Source organism: Eleutherodactylus coqui, chromosome 4, assembly GCF_035609145.1.
Source record: "Eleutherodactylus coqui strain aEleCoq1 chromosome 4, aEleCoq1.hap1, whole genome shotgun sequence".
Taxonomy (NCBI): domain Eukaryota; kingdom Metazoa; phylum Chordata; class Amphibia; order Anura; family Eleutherodactylidae; genus Eleutherodactylus; species Eleutherodactylus coqui.
This window is the reverse complement of record NC_089840.1, coordinates 120,583,059-120,604,045: the sequence shown is the minus strand read 5'-3', so window position 1 is coordinate 120,604,045 and position 20,987 is coordinate 120,583,059. Positions and strand designations below refer to the sequence as shown.

The window sequence follows — 20,987 nt, the reverse complement described above, 5'->3', positions numbered from 1 at the left end:
TCGGATTATGGTCAGAAATTTGACTTGCCCATTCCAAAATGTATTCTTCTTTGCTGAGTGTTTTGCAGAATAACTTGTGTGCTTTGGGCGCTGTCTTGCTGCATGACCCACGTTCTCTTGGGATTCAGCTCACTGACATTTTCCTTTAGAATTTCAGGTGCAACTCAGAATTCATTTTTCCACACATTGTGGCAAGCTATCCTGGGCCAGATTTAGCGAAACTGGCCCAAACCATAATACTTCCACCCCAGTGTTTCACAGGTGGTATAAGATTTTTATTCTGCAATGCATAGTTTCTCTCTCCAAATATAACACTTCACATTTAAGCCCAAAAGCTCCATTTTGGTCTCATCGATCCACAAAACATTGCTCCAATATCCTTCTGGCTTTTCCAGGTGATCTTTAGCAAACTGTAGACAGGCAGCAGTGTTCTTTTTTGGACAGCAATGGCTTTCTCCTTGAAATCCTGCCGCGCGCACTATTGTTCGGTGTGATGGTGGACTCATGAACGTTAATGTTAGCTAATGTGAGAAAGGCCTTTAGTTGCGTAGAGGTTATGTTGGGTTTCTTTGTCACCTTGTGGACTATTAGATGCTCTGCTCTTGGTGTGATCTTTGTCTACCTTTTCTAGGGAAGGTTAATAGTAGTCTTGAATTTCCTCCATTTGTACACAATCTATCTGACTGGGTATTGGTGGTGACCAAACTCTTTGGAGATGGTTTTGTAAGCTTTTTCATCCTGATGAGCATCAACAACTCTTCTCAGATCCTCAAAAATCTCCTTCGTTTCTGCCGCAATACACTTCTATAAACATGTTGTAGAGATCAGATGTTGATAGATCCCTGTTCTCTAAATAAAACAGGTCACCGACTCACACTGAATTTTCATCCGATTGATTGAAAACACCTGACTAATTTAACCTTCAAATTAGCTGCCAATCCTAAAGGTTCACATACTTTTGCCACTCAGACATGCGATACTGGATCATTTCCCTCAATAAATAAATGAAGTCTAAATATTCCTCACTCATTTGATTTGGTTGTTTTTATCTACTTTTAGGATTTGGTGTGAAACTCGGATGCAATTTTAGGTCAAATATAAGCAGAAATATGGAAAATTCTGAAGGCTTCACAAACTTTCGAGCAACACTGTAGTATTAGTCATCAAGCCTAAACGGACTCATGGAGTGGCCATAGTGAAAGTTTCATAATTGTAACATATCATCTTGGAGTTTACCAAAGTAATGAACAAATATTCTAAGAGCAACAAATATAATACAGTTAGTTGACTATCATAAACCATTAGTCAAGACAAGTGGTGGGACTTCTAGTAGTCTAATCACCTGCTGAGCCAGCCGCTCTCTCTCCTTCTCGAGCATGTACGTCACATCATCGCCATCAGCTGCGTCCTGAGCATGCCTCCTCCGTTCTTCTTCCAAGTCTAGAATAACCTGCAGCAGATACCAGAGACCAGTTGTGAAGACACTTGTGGAAGTCAGATAATTACATTGCCATTTCACCTTTGTTCTCCTCTGGATAGAGAGGTCAAGTAATTGTACAATGTCTAAAGGGTTTTTCGCATGGGTCCTATTATAATTAATAAGGCCCATGCACAGGGCATCGCAGTAATGTGTAGCATGCCACCTGGGCCTTTCCATGCTCAATGTAAGAGGAAATGAAGGGCTTGTGATACTTTAAGGAGGTTTTATTAGACTTGCCTTATTTTCTAAACTTTTTTTTTCTTCAGGGTAGAGACTTTTTTTTGAAAAAGTCAAAAAATGCAGGCTTTAATGAAACCGAAAAATCTAGCATAAGCAGTAAATAGGACAAAACGATCCTAGACTTATACAAGTAATATAAAAGGTGGTTATACTCCTTCCTTGTTAAGCAATATGTAGGAAATTCACTAGAGGGAGCCCAAGCAGTGACATATAAAATAATGAAAAGCAAATGGAATAGAAGAGCTCTCTGCATTCTGCCCTTATATAAGAACACTGGTATTTCTATTGAGTCAACATTAAGCCGCAAGTCAAGAAACAAAGCTTAGTGTGTTTTCACACTGCGTTGGAGATTCTGTTCGGGCAGCAGGAAAGGGGAATCAGCTCTATGTCTGGACAGAACCGGACAGACCCCACTGACTATAATGGGGTCCGCCCGCCTTCTACCTAGCTGCCCGACTTCTGGATGTAAGAAAAGAAAAGCTGCATGCAGCGCTTTTTCTTCCAGGATTTTGAGCCGGATCTGTTACGGAACCTACGGCAGGAGCTTCCAACATAGATGTGAACGGCCTCACCAGTTAAAAGGGGATTTCCATAAAAGACAGTTAGCACCTATCCACAAGATAAGTGATAAAGGTCTGATCACTGGGATCACTAGAAAGGGCTCTTGAGTCTCCCATTCCTCCTCACTATAAGACCGTAATAAGGAGGAGCAACACCGCGGATGATCCATCAAAGAACACGATCACAAGTGTCCACGAGCTCAAGTCTACATAAAATGTTGAAAATCTTTGCAAAACATTTTGCTTTATGCATCACTTACTGCTTTTTAATGTCGTGTTTTATTCTCCGGTCACACCGAAAGCTGAATCCAAATCTCTGCTTGATTCCAGTTACCAGAACAGTGGGAAACCTCTGATAACAGCGACATGGAACTAACATGTTGGGTCACATGAATGTCTGGAGTACAAATAAGCCACATACAAACCCCAGGATGTAACCTGCAGAAACTTTTACTATTACAGATAGTCCCCGACTTGCGAACAGGTTCCGTTCCAGGAGCCTGTTCGCAAGTCGAACAAATGCTTGTATGGAGCAGGATCGCGGGTGGATCCCGCTCCATACAACGTCGGGTGCCGGCTGTTCTTACAGCGAGCACCCGGCGGCAGCAGTTCCGACGAGCCGCGCCGCTTGTTGGAACTGTTAACACTTTAAATACCGCTCTGACAGCAGTATTTAAAGTGTTAACAGTTCTGACGAGCGGCGTGGCTCGTCGGAACTGCTGCCGCCGGGTGCCCGCTGTAAGAAATAGCCTGCACCCGACGTTCAGGGGGCCCGTACAGTTGAGTTTTCCTTCGATACAGGTTGGGATTGAGACTTGCTCTTCCAGTGAAGTACAAAGCAAAAACCCTTTCAATATGTTAGAGATGAGCGATTCTGACATTTGAGGTTTGCGTTCTAGAAGAACGCTCTTTTGTGCAGAGGTCAAGTCTATCACACGCCTCAGGAATAAACCGAGCCGAGTAGGTGACATCATAGAGGGCTTGACATTCCATCCAGCTGACAAGGCTTAGGCAGATGCACAAGGCTTAGAAGAGATTGCATTGTGGACCCTAAACTTCACGTTTACATAAAGCCTCTCGTATGGTAGCTTAGACAATCATGAATTATACAGAGAGGATGGTATCTGCATACATTAGGGCTTCTTCAGATCCCTAGAGGAAAACGTTTCTTGCTGAATCTGCAAAACTGAAAGCCCCGAAGGAACTTCCAGGACACCCAAGTGGATCAGAGATAATGCCATCATATATCAAACCTTCACCTTTCTGTGTCTGCTCTCCGCCGCAGCTAACTGAGCCAGCATTCGCTCCTGCATTGTCTTGCATTGCTTCATCACTTCACTTAGGACGTACAAAGGATTGGAACACACCGGGGCTGGCTTCTGTCCGTGATTATCATCTTTAAGGATCTCATAATCCCTCTGCAGGGCAAGCAAAGGGTCGCTGATGTTGTATTTGCCATAGCGTTCCTCAATGAATCTGTCTTTATGCTGAGCCTGAAAGAAAAAGATAAGAGAGTCAAGTAAAGGTCTAAAAACCCTTCCAAAAATAAGCTGTACGAGCGCACCAGTCCCTACAGTTCCGTGTTCTAGAACCATAGGCACTCCATAAGCGGTCATATGGTGCCAAAGGGGAAAAGACCTTTGAGATCTGACATGCAAGAGAACATACCACTGGCAATATACGATATTACCATTTGGGGCATATGGAGTACAGTATGGGCACACAGATTTCTATGGATGCCTTAAGGCTATAAGTGTATAAAAAGAGCCTATAATCTACATTAAAAACACTTCCGCTTTCCATTAAATATATCTGTTTTTCATCTTTATATCTAGGAGCTGTTTTCAACTTCTGTTTGCCTGATGCTAACAAAGTATCATCATGGGCATTTTTATACTACCGTGTTTCCCAGAAAATAAGACACTGTCTTATATTAATTTTTGCCCCAAAAAGAGGCACAGTGTCTTATTTTTGGGGGGTGTCATCACCTAGCCGACAATATCTGGGTCCCTTGTGCTGGCCTCCGGCGCTGAGGCAGGCTGCCATGTCCTCAGCGCTAACAGCAATCTCTTCCTGGTAATGGAGCTTTGAATACCCCGCCTCCAGCAAGTGAGTGCTGTGATTATATCATGAGCGCCACTGGCTCGGGCAATCAGAGTCGGTGTTCAATGCGCCAATCACAGCCATTCAGTGATGTCATTCACTGAATGATCGAGCACCGTCTCGGATTGGGTGAGCCAGCGGCGATCGTGATCCAATCACAGCACTCGCTTTCTGGAGGAGGGGTATTCAAAGCTCCGTTACCAGGAAGGAATGCTGTCAGCACGGAAAACATGGCAGCCTGCCACAGCGTCGGAGACCAGCGCGAGGGACCCAAACGCTGCCTTGCTAGATGATTATTGCGTTTAAAAAAAATAAAAAATCTAGTGTAGATAGGGCTTATTTTCAGGGGAGGGCTTATATTTCAAGCCAACACCTCCTCCCTCTGAAAATCAGGGTAGGGGTTATTATCGGGGTAGGTCTTATTTTCTCCTGCAAACAACAGATGATTTTTTGGTCTAACGCTCTGACCAGTGGTACCTTCACATGGGCAGATAATCAGGTGAACGAACATTCGTTCCCAATTGTCTGCCAATATAATAGGCCCTTTATCCCTACTTTAATATCAGGATTAGCTCTGCTTTTTGTTTGGGCCACTAAAACGCGGCCTTATGCCCCTTTCATACAGGCAGATTCTTGCTTAAACGAGTGAGTGACGTCACCACTAACTTGTTTACGCTCATCCAGAATGTTTAGACAGTTGAGAATTCCATCTGACACACTGAGCGGGGAATGTTTAAACGCAATGAGAAGCGAATGAAGAAACTATTAATTTTATGCCTACTGAAACTGAATGGCTGACAAGAAGTGCACAATATTCATTTGCCATTCCGTCGTTCGCTCGTGTTTAGACGTAACGATAATCGCGCATGTCCGATCGACCAAATTTGGAGCAACTTGTGTAAACAAGCAAGTGCACTCAAGAACTGTCATCCGAATACTTGTTCGGAAAAGTCACTAAAGCGAGCTCTGTAGTTGTTCAACTTCAGTCGAGACAAAACAAAAAAAACACAAGAAAAAGGGGACAAAAAAGCCATAAAAAGCGCAAAAGAAAAGCCAAAACTAAAAGAAAACAAGCACAAAATGAGAGACAAAAAAACTCAAGACAAATTCATTGGCAATTCGTTCATATAATGACTGACTTTACACCAGGCAACTTTTGATCAACCAGCAAGAAACCTATTAGTTAAGCTGAAACAAACTGACTAGGGAGTGAATTCTGGCTTGTCACGCTGTTGGCGGCCATGTTTCCATGGGATGGCTGTCATTTGCATTCACTCTTGAGCGATTATTTTGCTGATACTTGTCCTGTGTAAAGCCCCCTTAGTTCTGCCGTTACACCGCTCTCTGATGGAAGCCACTACCATAACTGACTTTGCTCTATCAACCTTATTGACTTTGCTTTGGATGTGAACAGCGAAAAATACATGAAGTAACCCAAAGTATTTAATAAGGGCTATTAATAACCCTTTATTTATTAGTGGGCATAGGTTGTCCGCATATTATGTGCTTATTTTTTACATACGCAATATGCAGTGTTATTAAGCCGATTGATTTCTACTGTGCCACTCATACCTTTATTTACTTTTAAAACGCACATAAAAAAAGCAGCATGTCCTATTTTGGCGCATATTACACTTGCAATATGCACAAATACAGGCTACAAGGATGTATCACACACAGGAAATACTGTGTATTATAATGCGCGTAATACGTGGGACACATACACCCGTGTTAGTGAGCCCTTAGCTATGGAACAATTTGCATATTTAAAATATGGAATGTTGTAAAAAAAAAAAAAAAGGTTTAAATTTGGAGCCTAACTTTAAGCTCTTAACCTTCAAGGACGTACAGTGTTTCTATGGAGTGAGATTGGAAGCCATAGATTGGGTGCTGGGTGTCTTTGACAGCGAACACCTGCCCGTATTTGCTGCGATCAGCACTTTTGCTGATCGCTGTTAACCCTTTGAATGCTGCAATAAATTCTAACAGCAGCATTTACATGTCCCGATCGGCATTTGGGAGTTCTCCCTACTCCCACAATGAGATCACAGCGTGTTGTTCGAATGCCATGGCAGCCAGGGGCCTGCTGAAGGCCCTCAGGACTGCCATTGTAGATTACCCATCAATGGCTGTGATTGGTTCATTGAATGGCTGTAAGTGGTTTATTGAGTGCTGGTTCTGATTGGCTCTCGAGCACCACAGCTCAGCCAATCACAGCCAGCGCTTCCTGGAGGCGGGGAATTTGAACTTCCAATCCAGAAAGCGCTGGCAGAAGACTAAAAGACAAGTGCCGGGGAGCTGCGGAGAAGGCACGGTGGAGTGAACAGCGGCTGTTAGGCGATGTATTTGTTGTTTTTTTTTAATGCAGACAGGGCTTATTTTAGGGGCTTTTAGGCCCCCTGGCCACGGTGGTGACGGAATATCGCTAGTGATATTATGCCGCAAGGGGATCAGGGAGGAGAGCTATCAGGTCTCTGTGGTGAGCCTATTTGACAGATAGGCTCACTGTGGAGAATCGCGGCAAATCACAGCATGGCACTATTTGAATCCCACGAGCGGAGAGTCGATATGATTCTCCGCTTGTGGACAGGCGGCGGCGCTTTCCATAGCGTTGCTATGGCCGGATTAATGCCGCAGGTAACGCAATGAACTATCGCCCGTGGACAGGCAGCCTTATAGTAGGATTTACTTTTGTAAATGTTGCATCGCACAAAAACCGCTTTTTCGTATGATCCAATGCAACAACAAGGAAGGCCCCATAGAGAAACATGAGCTACAAGACCTTGCAAACCATGCCAATATTCAGCAACCCACGATTTTTTTTTCTCGCAATGTCGCAGGCTACAAAACATCGCTAATGTGAAGGAACCCATTGGAAAGCATGGGCTTCACATACATGCGATTTTTAGCACTGTCGCAGAGCGAGAAAGTCACAAAATTTTCTCGCCCATGTCAAACCACTCTGAAGAAAAACCCTTTCCCTAGATTTATGATAAGAAAATAAAAAAAACAATAAAACACAAACACATATTTAGTATTGCTGTGTCCGTAAAAGTCTAATATATCAAAGTAATCCATTATTTATCTGGCACGGTTAACTTAAGGTCCTTTTACACGTGACGAGTGTTGGGAAAACGATGCCCGATACTCGTCCTTGTGTTTCCTCGCTCCCGGGAGCTAGCAGAGCTGTCTCGCTCACAGAGCGGCCAGCAAGGGGCGGGGCTGCTGCAGGAGAGTTCTCTCCTTTGTTCCCCCGCCCCTCTCCATTGAGATAACACAGCGACCGCTCACTACTGAACAGCCGCTGTTTAAACTGAACGATGAGTTTAATTGCTGATCTTTTATGCAGCATAAATGATGAGCTCATCGCTCAGTTTAAACAGCGGCTGTTTAATAGTGCAGGAGCATGGGAGCGAGGAAACACAGGGATAAGTGTCAGGCATCGTTTGCCCGACATTCGTTCCATGTAAATGTCGAACTTGTGCTTTTTTTTGGTCATCTCCTCTCCAAGAAAAAAAATTAATAAAAGCGATTAAAAAGTCGTATGTACTTCAAAATGACACCAATAGAACCTACAGGGCAAGCCCTCACACAACTATATCATAAAACTTATAGCTTTTTTCCCCTAAAGAGAGATTTTATTTTTTTTAAGTATAACAGTGCCCCCCCAAAAAAAATAAATAAATAAAAAAGAATTGGCAGAATTGTGTAGGTTTTTTTCTATTTCTCTCCACTTAGAATTTGTAAAAAACTTTTTAAGTACATTATTTGGTACATTAAATTGTACCAGTGGAAAATACATCTTGTCCTGCTAAAAACAAGCCCTTAAACCAGACATTCTACGTTGATGGAAGAATAAATAAAAAGCTCAGATTTTTTGAAAGTGGGGAGGAAAAACTGAAAATGGGTTTAAAAAAAGGGGGCGGTCCTTAAGGAGTTAAAGAAACAATAGACCACTTAGAAATTGATGGAGCTTGTAATAGCTATTCAACATGTAGAATCGCCAGCCACTATTGTCATTTATCCAGACAGAAACAGAAACTCCGCAGTAAGTCGGAGTAATATCCCAGACGGGGCGGAATGGCGGTGAAGATCTGCACTTCATATATCACTTTTCCCATAAACTCCTGTTACCAGACCGCAACCTGAAACCAAACAGACACGTAAAACTCGTTGTCATAACTGCTAAGTGAAACTTAATAGTGAGGCATTATACATTTCATATAGGTGTGTGATCACTCCCATTAAGCATCGGAGTGGAGTAATTAGAGCCGGCACTATACTGCGCGTCAGACTTCTTCTCCAGTGTTTGCTTGTCCTGTGATACAAGTCAGACGCTCACATCTGGGGCAACTTGAGCAATGAATGGACGCAGGTCAGAAGCTACAATGAAAATGTACCGGCTGAAAAATGTTGCATTTTTTTGTGATATTGCAGTTACGGGATGTGACGTCATAAGACCGCAAGCAAGTCCATTATGTGCAATATGAACGTGCAATGTAGCGCCATGCAGCCCTGGCTGCAATCAGAGGTCGACCCCAATAGTTGTTAGAACTCCCTCAGCTTTCCTAGGATCTGGCATGATAAATTTGCCCATTTATGTTTGTACCACTATGTAACTAGGCAGACCGTGTTTTGTCACAGATTTCCCAGGAACGGCTCAATGGAATGTTTAAACAGGTTGACGGAAGTGAAGAATTCAATGGTATACGATTAGGGGATGTGACATAAGGGGGGGGTCTCATGCTCAGCTCTATCGGGGGCGGTTTGCATCATGCTTTAGTCATCTGTCAAGCGCATGCGTGTTAATTAAAGGCATAATATAAAATATATATATATGTATTAAACCGTATCGCTTGACGTACCCACAGACTATGATTGGTTAAACATACTTCCCACTTCTGTTCTCCCTTATGCTTGTGTACTTTTTTTTGTAGGATAGGAAGCATAGCATACCGCGCTTTTCTGCTCAACCCAAAAAAATCTACGTTTGGCTTGTTTTTACAATCAATAAGAAATGTGTTGAAAAATGAAGGCGGACATGTGTTTTACTTTTTCGCATTGGAGAACAAAAATGTGTTCCAACTATAAAGTTTCAATAAAAAAAAAACAAAACAGACTTTATAGTGAAAAACACTTTTTACTTAAAAATAAAAACAAATGCACACTTAAAAAAATAAGAAAAGGATCAAGCCCTTAGAAGACGTTGCCGTTCTACTGTAAAACTCGTCATGCAGTTTCATCTCAGCAGATATGTAAATGATGAGAGTTGTGGTGTGATTAGATGAACGGTCTTGTCATCTGAGGCCCTAAATCCACCGTTGGCCTATAAAAGGTTCAGAGGCTCCTTGTGTGTAGTGACCTCTTCTTCCGCTTGTGTAGAGCTTGTGGGCCACTAGATGCCTCTATGACGCAGAGAAGAGATGTCACCCGTTACCAGAGTCTGAGAGGGGCGCATTATTGGAACACATGAAGCTGGGTGATTGTATTGACAAATTGCCCCCACCGGGGCCATTCTGACCAGACTGACCAGGAGCTGGGACCAGTGGATGTGTGAGGGCACATAAGGTGATCGGGCTCAGGACATCCCGACAGACCATCAGTAGAGAAGAGCACCTGATCATCCGACAAGCACAAGCAGCTCCAATTGTTTTGCTATCCATCATCCAGAGACTGGTGGCGCCATTGTTACACCCCTGTGTCTGTCAGAACCATTTCCAGGAACTTGACTGAAGGATATTTGGTCTCAGGTGCCCATTACATGTACGGCCTCTGACACCCACCCACTGTTGCCTCTGTTTAGCATAGTGTAGTAAACGCCAACACTAGACTACTACCAAGTGCAACCAGGTTGTCTTCAGTGACAAATCCAAGTTTAGTTTGGGCACAGACGATGGTTGTGTTGTCTGGAGGCCTAGGGGTGAGCTTTGCTGTGGAGCGGCACACTGCTCCCACTGCTGCTGTGATGGCCTGGGGGGCCATTGCATATGGCAGTATCACTCATAGTAGTGGGACAATGACCGCTCAGCGATATGTTCAGGACATCCTGCAGCCACATGCGTTTCACTTATGGCTTCCAAGAGGCATTTTCTAGCGGGATAATGCCCGTCTGCACATACAATGGGGTCACAGGAATGTCTGCACTACATTGTCACACTTCCGTGGCTTCCTGGTCGTCAGATTTTTCGCCAATATAGCATTTATAGGACCATCTCAGATGCCAACTTTGACAGCCTATGAGTTTGCATGATTTAGAGGCTCAGTTGCAGCATACGTGGACAGATATGCCGCAGGATACCATATAAAACCTCCATGCCTGCCTGAATCACATCTTGCATCCAATCTAGAAGCGGCCCAACAGGGTACTAGAGCCTCAATGCCCGTATTACATCCTGTATCCAAAACTAGAGGCGGTATAATAAGGTACTAGAGCCTCCATGCCTGCCCTCATCACATCTTGTATCCAAACTAGGGGAGGTACAACAGGGTACTAGAGCCTCCATGCCTGTATCACCTCTTGTATCCAAGCTAGAGGAGGTACAACAGGCTACTAGAGCCTCCCTGCCCACCCGTATCACATCTTATATCCAACCTAGAGGCGGCACAACAGGGTACTCCAGCATCCCCACAAGAGGTCAGTTTTCTGCAATAAACTATCCTTTTGCTCCGATATTCTAATCACTCACTTAGATCAGCGTTACAATCACACAGAGAAAGTTTTATCCACTTCTGACAACTCCTTCTAGGGGATAGATTTTTTTCCCTTACAGTAAGTGTATCAACGTATGGCTATCTGTATATTGTATATGCTTAAAGAAAAAAAAAAACATACATGCCTCCTTGAAACTGCATATTGCTTTATGTATGTTTAATATATATGCTGAGTGTGCATTAAAAAATGACATGCACAGCCTCTCAGTAAAGAGTGGCTGCTCTCATTCGTCTGGCTTCTCTTTGCATTACATGGAATGGCAAATTACTACATGGGAAACGAGGACTGGACAGCGGCTTCCCACTGCCCGGTGACCTGTCACTTCTGAAGAGTTGGGCGGGATCATGTGAGGTGCTTATTACGGTATTACTACTCATTCCATACACCTAAATGTAGCTTGTAAATGACAATCATTACGGATGAAGTAACAGTATTGACCCTGTAAACAAAGTCATTACTTGTGCTGAGTGTTTTGCTTGAAGGTCCCCCGACTCTGCAGAAGAACGCAGCTCAGACTTCCTTCGCTGCACGCAGATATGTCCCAGAAGAATGACATCCCACCACACCCTTATCTTCTGTGTTATACAATCACTTATTTATTGCAGCTGGTCACCGCCCTGATCAAATGCTGCGTGAGGACCTTTGGAACCTATTGTACTATATTGGAGGGTGTGCCAGAAAACCTAGGTTATTGGCCAACGAGCCCAGCATCCTGCCTGCTTCACATCACCACTGACTTTGCTGCTCCTGTCACTTATAGCAAGGATTATGGTATGTGTCATTTACCCGCATGCTGTGTCACAATCCAAAGATGTCTGGCATATTTAACTACTGACTTAATAGAACAATTACTTCTAAGGAGCACAGAAGTTTTATAGGTCATTTAGTGTGTGAAAGGTGCAGCAGGTGCAGCTTCCCATAACTTTGTTCAGTATCACAAAAGTCAGCAGTAGTATATCCATACACAAAGGCCATTATTCCAAAGGGTTACAATAGGAATAGTACTGTGAATCAGTACAATGTCCCTATGGCAAAGCTGAACATTTAGTCATGTGAACCTAGGTGCCATAAAACTGCAGTCTTTGGGCTGGACACCTCTAGTGATGGTAATCTAGATAAGAAGATGCATAATCTATGGGTGCTTTCACGTCAGCCGGGGGGGGGTTCCACTTTTCTGTTCCGTTTTAGGAGCAGGAAAGGGGGAATCCCAATGGCCGAACGGCTCCGTCTCTGGATGGAACCGAACAGTGCCGGATGGACCCCATTGACTATAATGGTGTCCATCCACTTTCCACCAGCTGCCTGGCTTTTGGGCTTCATGCAGCACTTTTACTTCCGATATTTTGAGCTGGATCTATGATGGAACCTTCCACCGGAGAATCCAACACAGATGTGAAATCGGCTTTTCACAGATTTCTTCTCTTAGAAATTAACAGTCATTTAAGTAAGAAAAACTGTCAAAAAGTTGTCAAATATTGTATTTGATCACTCAAAATTTGTGTAAAAACAGGTCTGTCCAATATCACCCACTTCTACTAGATTGAGTTACCTTAGGCCACCTGCACACGAATGGGTTGGATTGCACATGCGAGAGCCCGCAGCGGAATCCAACCCCGTGCCTGGCTAGCGCCCGTATCTGTCTTTTTCTCTTTTCATTGCGGATGTTTGTGGCGAGTCGCTGTCAGACATGTGCAGCACTGATTTTTTTAAATGTTTTTTTCCTACGCCATCACTAGGCTAGGCAGCCGTGCCACAGATCGGACGGCTTCCATTGACTTTAAAGGAAGCCGTCCATGCAGACACTGCACGAAAATCGGAGCATCCTACAACTTTCCTCTGCTCACGGAAACAGAAATTGGGGAGCGTGCAGGAAGAATCGATTTCCCATAGCAGGCTATGAACAGAACTTTCTGCGGATCCTGTCATACAGATCCGTTCGTGCGCAGGCGGCCTTACTTACAAGTCACTCGTGGCATCTACAAGAGCGGTCATTGTGGATGGCAGAAGTCAACACTACAAGTTGGACAGATGTCACTTTCCGATGATAGTGCACATGGTGATCACATGGTGATCACAATCAATCTTAAAGGAAGTGATCATATATATTTAGAAGAGCGATGAAGAGTCGGAGAAGCACAGGACACTAAACTCTTAGCGGGCTTGTATTTGTACATGTCAAGAGGCATCACATTCAGCTAATATCAAAGTACCAAACAGTACAAGGGCTAATGATCAAGCAACACATATGGTGATGATGGTGATAAAGGAGGTAATCATTCTATGGTAGCATCCACACCAAGGAGTTAATAGAACACTGAAATACCCTTTGCATTGGTGAGGTTCTTTGTCGATCATTAACCAGATGACATGTTTGGCATTCTACCGCCATTGTTGTGGGGCACATAAGGCCGGCTGCAGGCGAATGGGTCGAAATCCAGATGCAGGATACCGCAGTGGAATCCAACCCTGTGACTCTGCCAGTCGTCTTCTTTGTGCTGTACTGTGGATGGTCTAAACGGCTCGCCGACGGACATGCGCAGTACAGATTTTACCGCGCCGTCTGTGCTGACACAGCACTAAAATACAGCATGCTATGAAAGGTATTTGCTGCAGAACCCAGAGGCAGACGTCCGCTCCGGATTCTATAATGCAAATCCGGCCGTGTGCAGCCGGCCTAAGAATATTGTTGCTATGAGCTCTATTTATTAAGGTCATTTTCACTAAAAACAAAAAGGAGGAGTGGTGAAGAAACCGCACTGATCATACATGTACCTGCAACAGCAAGAGATTCACGTGCACTTAGAGGCATGACCCTGACTTGTACCATGTTCAGGACAGGTAGGGTTATGAGCAAGAACTCACATTTCATAGGGTGGCCGATAAGAATGTATGTTCGAGGCGGTCAACTTTCTTGCCTGAACATTATTCCCTCCAGTTGGATGGAAAACCCAAATGTTTGCAAATTCTTGCAGTTCTTACAGCCCTTTTACACAGAGGGATCAGCCTTCAAAAAAGTGAGTGTACACACAGCCAATGGCCAGCCAACGAACAATAAATTGTTCACTTTTAGTTCTATCGTTAGCTTGTTTACGAATAGTTCGGTCGTTCAGTCGTTCTCACTTCTACAAAGAACGTGAACGATTCGCGCTTGAACGAGCCGACGATGTATCTGCCCATATAAGCAGGCTGCCCGAGTGAACCTTGATATCGTTACAGATGTAAGCTGGCCCCCCGAGTCGGCACACATATTGACCGTCCTTCAAATGGCTTTTTAAACCTTTACAAAAATGTCTTCTTTGTTCCCTTGATTATGGCAATTTCACTCGATGGGAAGTTTCAAAAATATATTGGAGAGTCACCCCGAGCAGGCTGAAATTCTGCCAGCTTCGTTGGGTCTGTTGTATCTAATTATTCTTTAATTAGGTTCACTTTCAGGGTTCATTTACAAAAACTAATGGAATTACAGTCCATTTTCATGCTTCGGCAGACAGAGTGGCATCACCATATAAAGTCAGTAAAATATATGACCCAAGTCAACAAGTATATCATAAAGTGGAAAAAACGATTTTTCCCGATTTAGCGGAAGAAAATCAAAACCCGTTACATTGTGAAATGTAAGGGAACGAACAAACAAAAACAGTTGTCACCTATGACAATAAGGTGATAGATCAACCACCCATATAAAGTAAGTCTAATATACTTGTACTGAACTTGTGAAACCTGAAAAGTGACAAAGACTAAAAGATGGCGGCGTGAGTGAAATTTTCACTTTATTGTAAACACAGCGCTGCCTGCACATATTTCTCTGTCCGTCCACCCAAGTATAATGGAAATTTCATGGTTGGGAAGAAACGTAACTTGTTCTAAAGAGCACCAAGAATTAAAAGACACAAGCACGTATAAAACAACTAATACCAAGGGCTTGGATACTACTTGTCAACAGGTTTATCCTACGCAGAAGACTTTGGCGGCTGCCGGCACGGCTTTAATCAGGTAATTGTGGGTACTTCTACTGGAAATCATACCACATTGCATATTATCTTATTTACCCTGTGGGCAAATGTTGTGTTTTCCTCCACCGATACCAATGATTTCGTATCATGGGAACTGGCAAGCGTACTGAGGTCACGGGACCACAGATGACTTCCAGATGGAGTTTGTTGTTTTAATAAATAATCCAATATCTCTTGACTCCCACATAAAGACTTGCTCTTAATAAAATGTTCCAGTAGCTACAACCGGCTCATACGTCTCATAGTCATGATAACTAGAATACACAAATTGCTTTTTTGCGGTTTGCTTTCGTTTCGGACAGCTTCGTTTCTCATTCTATAGTTTCCCAGGCATGTAGATTCAGGTCTCTTCTGAATTATCACTTTTTAGTTGTGTGCAAACTTCTGAGAAACTGGCAGTAACTTATACAAATCTTCTGTCTGGGATGATTTAATGAATCTTGCATTGAGCATGGGGTTAAACCCAATAAGCCTGGAGGTCCCTTCCAACTCTACCATTCCTAACAGGCTCCTGGATGAAATAGGATATTCTGGTGGGCGTCCTTATATTGGCCCAACATATGTATGGTGTTGCCGAGTACAGGGGGCATGGAGGAGTCAGGTGACTTCAGTACATTAGTAGTTACTACCACTGCAGGGTGCATTGGGTATCCATAGAAAACTGATGTGGCCATCTTGGAGGTCAGAAGAAGGGATGGAAAGAAGCGGATATGGAAATGAATGATGCAAAGGGAGAGCAGAAGGTAATATTACGCCCCCCTCCAATCCTGGGACAAATTGATTTTGTCCTGGTCCTAGTCATGTATTTTACAAAATTGCATGGCTTTATTTATATAAAAGACAGAATACCCTTAAAAATAAATTTTAAAATATAAAATTTTGTCACCTTAGTCCTTAGGCTGTGACTTTACACAGTTCAACATGGACCCTCTCCAATACCAATGGTCCTTTGATTTTAACTACAGAAGACATCAATTTCCATATGGGCTACATTAAATATTAATTTCTAGAATGTGCTAAATGTACACCCTTACATTATATTCTTGCGCAGACAGCTTGTTTAGATCTTTGAATGATCCCTTCTCATGAGGTGCAACCCACCCAACACCCCCTCTGACTACACGTAACTGAACTCACTAGATAAGAGAGAGGACCCTCAAAGTATAAACTTGGGGTTCTATGAAGGTGTTCGATACTAAACAGCACGCACAACAAGAAAAGCATTAAAACATGCATACCCAACAAAAAATATCCAATATGAGTACAAACTGTATTCAATACAAATGTTTGTTTTATTATATTAATATAGTGCATTCATTTGGAAAATAAGAAGTGTGAAAAAACAATGAAATTCATTACATCAAGAGCATTAATAATGTGACATCTAAAAGGAGAAAAATATACCCCAGTCAAAAGTAACATGATAGAGGAATGATGCAGGAACGCTATGACTGAATGTACTAAGGAAGACATAAACCGCATGGGTATCACTGTGAAGCTTCATCGAGGGTGCATTCTACTTCACGCTTTATTGAGAGTAATACGTGAAATTGAACTAAGTTTACTTGCGACTCAAATATACCTAAACCAACTATGAACATCAAGAACCTCCCAATTTGACACAAGTTATACACAAAGCCCTGCTTCGGCACCACTGTGAATGTCATCATATTTCTTAAGAGAAAGTATTGGGCAACACATTATCGGGGAACCAACATAATTAATATTTTGTAGTTATTGGTTATCAAGGGAAATCAGGTTCAATATTTTTTCCTCACTGGTACAGGATCCCAGCCTCCTAGTACCTACAGTGGTGTACACGATGTATGGACTCATATATGGAAGAGATTGGGGAGATTGTAGACCTCTTCTTCTCAAATGCCTCCAAGTACTCCTTATTTTCTGGTCAGACATACTTCAGGCAATCAATAATTTCATAAAAGAAAAACAAAAACAGAGGAGGGGGAAAATAAAACAAAAATCTAAATATGGGATCCCTTGGATGTATTGGTCCCATACAATGTATACTCGACCAAGGGTAGAAAGTACTGCCATGTGCAGAAGTTGAGTACTTTATGTATTTGCCATATACAACTCCAGGAAACAACTTTCCTTCTTACGTGCAAGGTAAACGGATACACAACCTCCACCCCATTTACAGAGTGTTTAATGTGTTTTCTAGGACAAAGGTATCAGATTGCTGGATTCTATGTCCTGAAACGTCCCCCACCGAGTTGCTTAAAAATTGCAGTGCTCCAGCAAGAGCGGTGTCTCCTTTATTGCCTACCAGGCATGCTTCTGTATATATGGTAGTGGTTGGTACTTGGCATTGAAATTCAGTCCCATTCACATGAATGACAGAGTTGCAAAAAGCTGCAGTACCAGGCACAGCCACTACAAGATGTACAGAGCTGTGCCCATGCAGTAGCCCCTATATCAGTTGATTGGTTGTTATGCTGGGATGTCATCAATATTATTGTCCTATATAAACCCTGTAAAATCAAAAATAGTTAAATAGTGCAGTAAGATTGGCTTATTTGCCAGCGCTGTATTGTAGTGCTTTTTTCATTTTATCCCTGTATCCATTTCACCGTAAATGTGGTCAAGTTGCTTTTGTTCCAAAAATAAGAGCAGGGAAGGAAATAAACAAAAGTCCTGGAAGTAGGAGCAGCACATACTTCTGTATTATCAAAGAATGACAGGAAATGACTGGGGAGAGGAGAAGCGGGAAAGTACTTTCCTAACAAGTGAGAAATGGGCTCTGCATATGACCTAGAGGAATGGTGAATGCATGTATCAGCCACCCTCTTTGTATTGACACTTCAAGACGGTGTGACATCTGAACGATGCAGAAAGCTGAAATCTAGCTCACTGCATGAAGTTCACACGACTCCCATTCGAAGTCCAAGTGGAAAAGTGGAGAAATCCTACGGCGGCGGCAGGTGAAGTCACAGACTGAGTGGGAATAGGAAGATTCAGTACTCAACTAGGAATAGAAAATATGAAGCTCAAGAAAAACTGGATACCCTGGGCAGCTTATGTATTTCGAACCTTAAGGGCTCTTAAGACGTACCGATGGTCAATGAAAAAACCGTTATAATAACTAAAAGTAAACGATAATCACCATGTCTAAACGAGAGCCATCAGGCACTTTTTGTTTGTCGTTCAGTTTCAGCCGGCATAAGCATCATTGGCGACTCGTTGACTTGTCATTACATTTAAACATTCCCTGTCCAGTGTTTCACATAGGAACGCGAAGCACTGAGAAATTCTCAAAGATGATCTACCTGTCTAAACAGGCTGCACGAACTATTGCGAACGAGGTGATGTCTTGCACTCGTTTAAATGAGAATTGGCTCGTGTAAAAAGGAGCATTACTCATAGCATAGGCAGCTAGCATAGACTGCTGTTCGGTGAGGGTCCCGAGCGGTAGACCCCCCGTAATTGGACATTAATCACCTATTATAAGGATAGGTCATTAATATTGGAGTTCTGGAAAATCGCTTTAATTTCCAGGTAAAAGGAGATGATGTCCTGGATACGCCTAACTGAGAACTGCAGAAGCTTTGCGTTTGTTGCCTATGCTATGAGTAAGAGCCGTTGGACATCCTGGGCAGCTTATGCATTTCGAACCTTCATTTTTACTGAGCTTTTTCATCTGTGATGGAAAAAAAAAAGCTGCAAGTTTTATATTCCTAATTAAGTGTTGGATTTTCCTATTCCCACTTAAAGCAGTTTTAGGTACTAAACTATTGATGCCCTAATCTCAGAATAGGTAATCAGTAGTTAAGTGTCGGGGTCCTCTGCTTGGGATCCTCACCGATCGCCCGACTGAAGAGGCTGTGGCACTCTAGTGGGCACCGCGGCCTCTTCTCAGACCTGGGATGTCATGTCTAATGGTCATCGTGGCCTGAGAGCAGCTCAGTCCTATTTAAGTGAACGGGACCGAGTTGCTCCACAACGAATGGTGCTGTGCTTGGTACGGACTGAAGTGGCCACAACGCTCACTCATCAAGTGCATCTGTCACTTCAATCAGCCGATTGGCTGGAAGCCAAGTGTTGGATCCCTGAAAATCAACTACTGATGACCTATCCCAATTTTTTCTTGTGATTTGGCACATATGAATCATCATCTATATGTTGGCCTTTTATCTGTGAAATATTTAAGTTGAATGTACAGCTGTAGTCTTGAAAAAGTGATAAGCAAGAAAGCACCTATGAGTAATGTTTATCTACTTAATGTCTTTATTAAGACAGTTATGATAAAGGATTCCCACCTTAAAGGACTTATACCACAATTAAATATTACATTTCTGTTAGATCATACAAAAATAAAAAGTTCCTGTGTCTAGATCTACTTGGAAATGGAAAGATGGAACAATACCTCTACAGCACCTCTTGGAAGGCAGCATTCCTGCAAGTCAATGTCAAACTTTTTAACAAGGTTTGTAACAATGACTGGGAATTGTGAGCCAAAGCAGAATCTTTTCCAGAAGGAGAAGACAAGCATGCGCAGACAGCTGTTTTGGGGTGATTGCCCCTCATCAATGTGCAGCAGGTTTCTGGGTTTGCAAGTCAGAGGCCTATAGATGTGGGTCAGGAAGGGTATTGTTTCTCTTTGAGGAGAGCACCTGGAAGGTGTGAGGAGACTTATAAGGCCATGCATGCTCTTCTGGGAAATATGCAAATGGCAAGATGGAACTATAGGCCTCTTGCTTCCCAAGCCGGAAACCTGCAGTAGACTGATGATGGGCAATCACCCTGAAATAGCTGTACATGGTTGTTCTGGCTTTGGCTCACAACTCCCAGTCATTATTACAAGGCTTGAGAAAAACCAACAGGTTGAAATGTAAGTGCCAATTTTTGCTATGGGAGAATAAAAAGTGCTTTTCAACTATTTGCACCTACTAATGCTGCCGTGTTACTTCATTTAACCTATGAAGACCTGTCATTTCCTCCGACAAGTGGGACGGGCTGAATAACTCTACAGTTGCATATCTGCCAATTCCTCCAGCGTTTTTACTTTTCCTGTGTACCCCCCACCCCCGGTGACTCTTGTTACTTACAGAGCCCGATACTAGTCCCCTCACTGTCAAGTGGACAGACGTAACCAAACGTGTCAATGGCTAAAATGACGTTTAATTGACGAGTGTTGGAGACTGCCCATTTGGGTTCATACATCACAGAAGCCCTTGTGGTGAAGAGGAAAGCTGCAAGAAAAATAAATACACCAGCGTAAATCAGAGGGGGCGTAAAGTTCTGCAGCCGATCCGCTTGTCGGAGGAACTCACAGGACCTCCTTAAATTGCAAGTGGTTTGATTGCATTACTTGCAACATTTCAGCAAGGGTTTACAAACATGGATCAATACCAAAGTATTGAGGATGGCAAAAATGATGTGAGTAGATGCCATGCGGGCAGCAAGTGAAGATATAAACAAGCCTTGGTGACCAGGTTAGGTTGTGTCCACCATGAACCGTGGCGACAGCTGTAATAATGAAAATTCACAGCATGATTAAGCTTCGAGTAAATGTCCAAGTCAAAGAGCTACATAGGATGGGTGCAGCATGAGAGAAGTTCTGGAGTTAAAGGGAGTAGCCCAACACTTTTGATCATGTAACAGCGCTGGCAATGCTGGGTGGGAACAGCGACGAGACGATTAAAACATACGTGTGAATACTCTTATCATTTTCAATGCGAAAACAAACCTATTGAACCGTGGTCCACTCTGAGTGTCCCGAAGTGTTCTGGGCTCTCTGCAGCAGCTCCCCTCTGCTTTGAATGAGAAGTATAGCGTCCAACCAGGAGACCAAGACAGCTGTCAATGGGAGCAGAGAGGAAGGGCTGTGGAGCAGCTCAATGCAAAGAGTCCAGTGCACT

The 20,987-nt window shown here is 43.1% G+C and overlaps 1 protein-coding gene across 1 annotated transcript in view; it reads right to left on the bottom strand.

Annotated features, from left to right (window-relative positions):
• The window catches only part of CTTNBP2NL (CTTNBP2 N-terminal like), a 70,460-nt gene that overhangs the window by 6,261 nt on the left and 43,212 nt on the right, over positions 1-20,987 (bottom strand). The window contains exons 3-4 of the mRNA XM_066600040.1: positions 3,540-3,773; positions 1,343-1,450 (exon numbers count right to left, since the gene is read on the bottom strand). Of these exons, the coding sequence (XP_066456137.1) occupies positions 1,343-1,450; positions 3,540-3,773 (342 nt within the window). The remainder of the gene's footprint in view (positions 1-1,342; positions 1,451-3,539; positions 3,774-20,987) is intronic.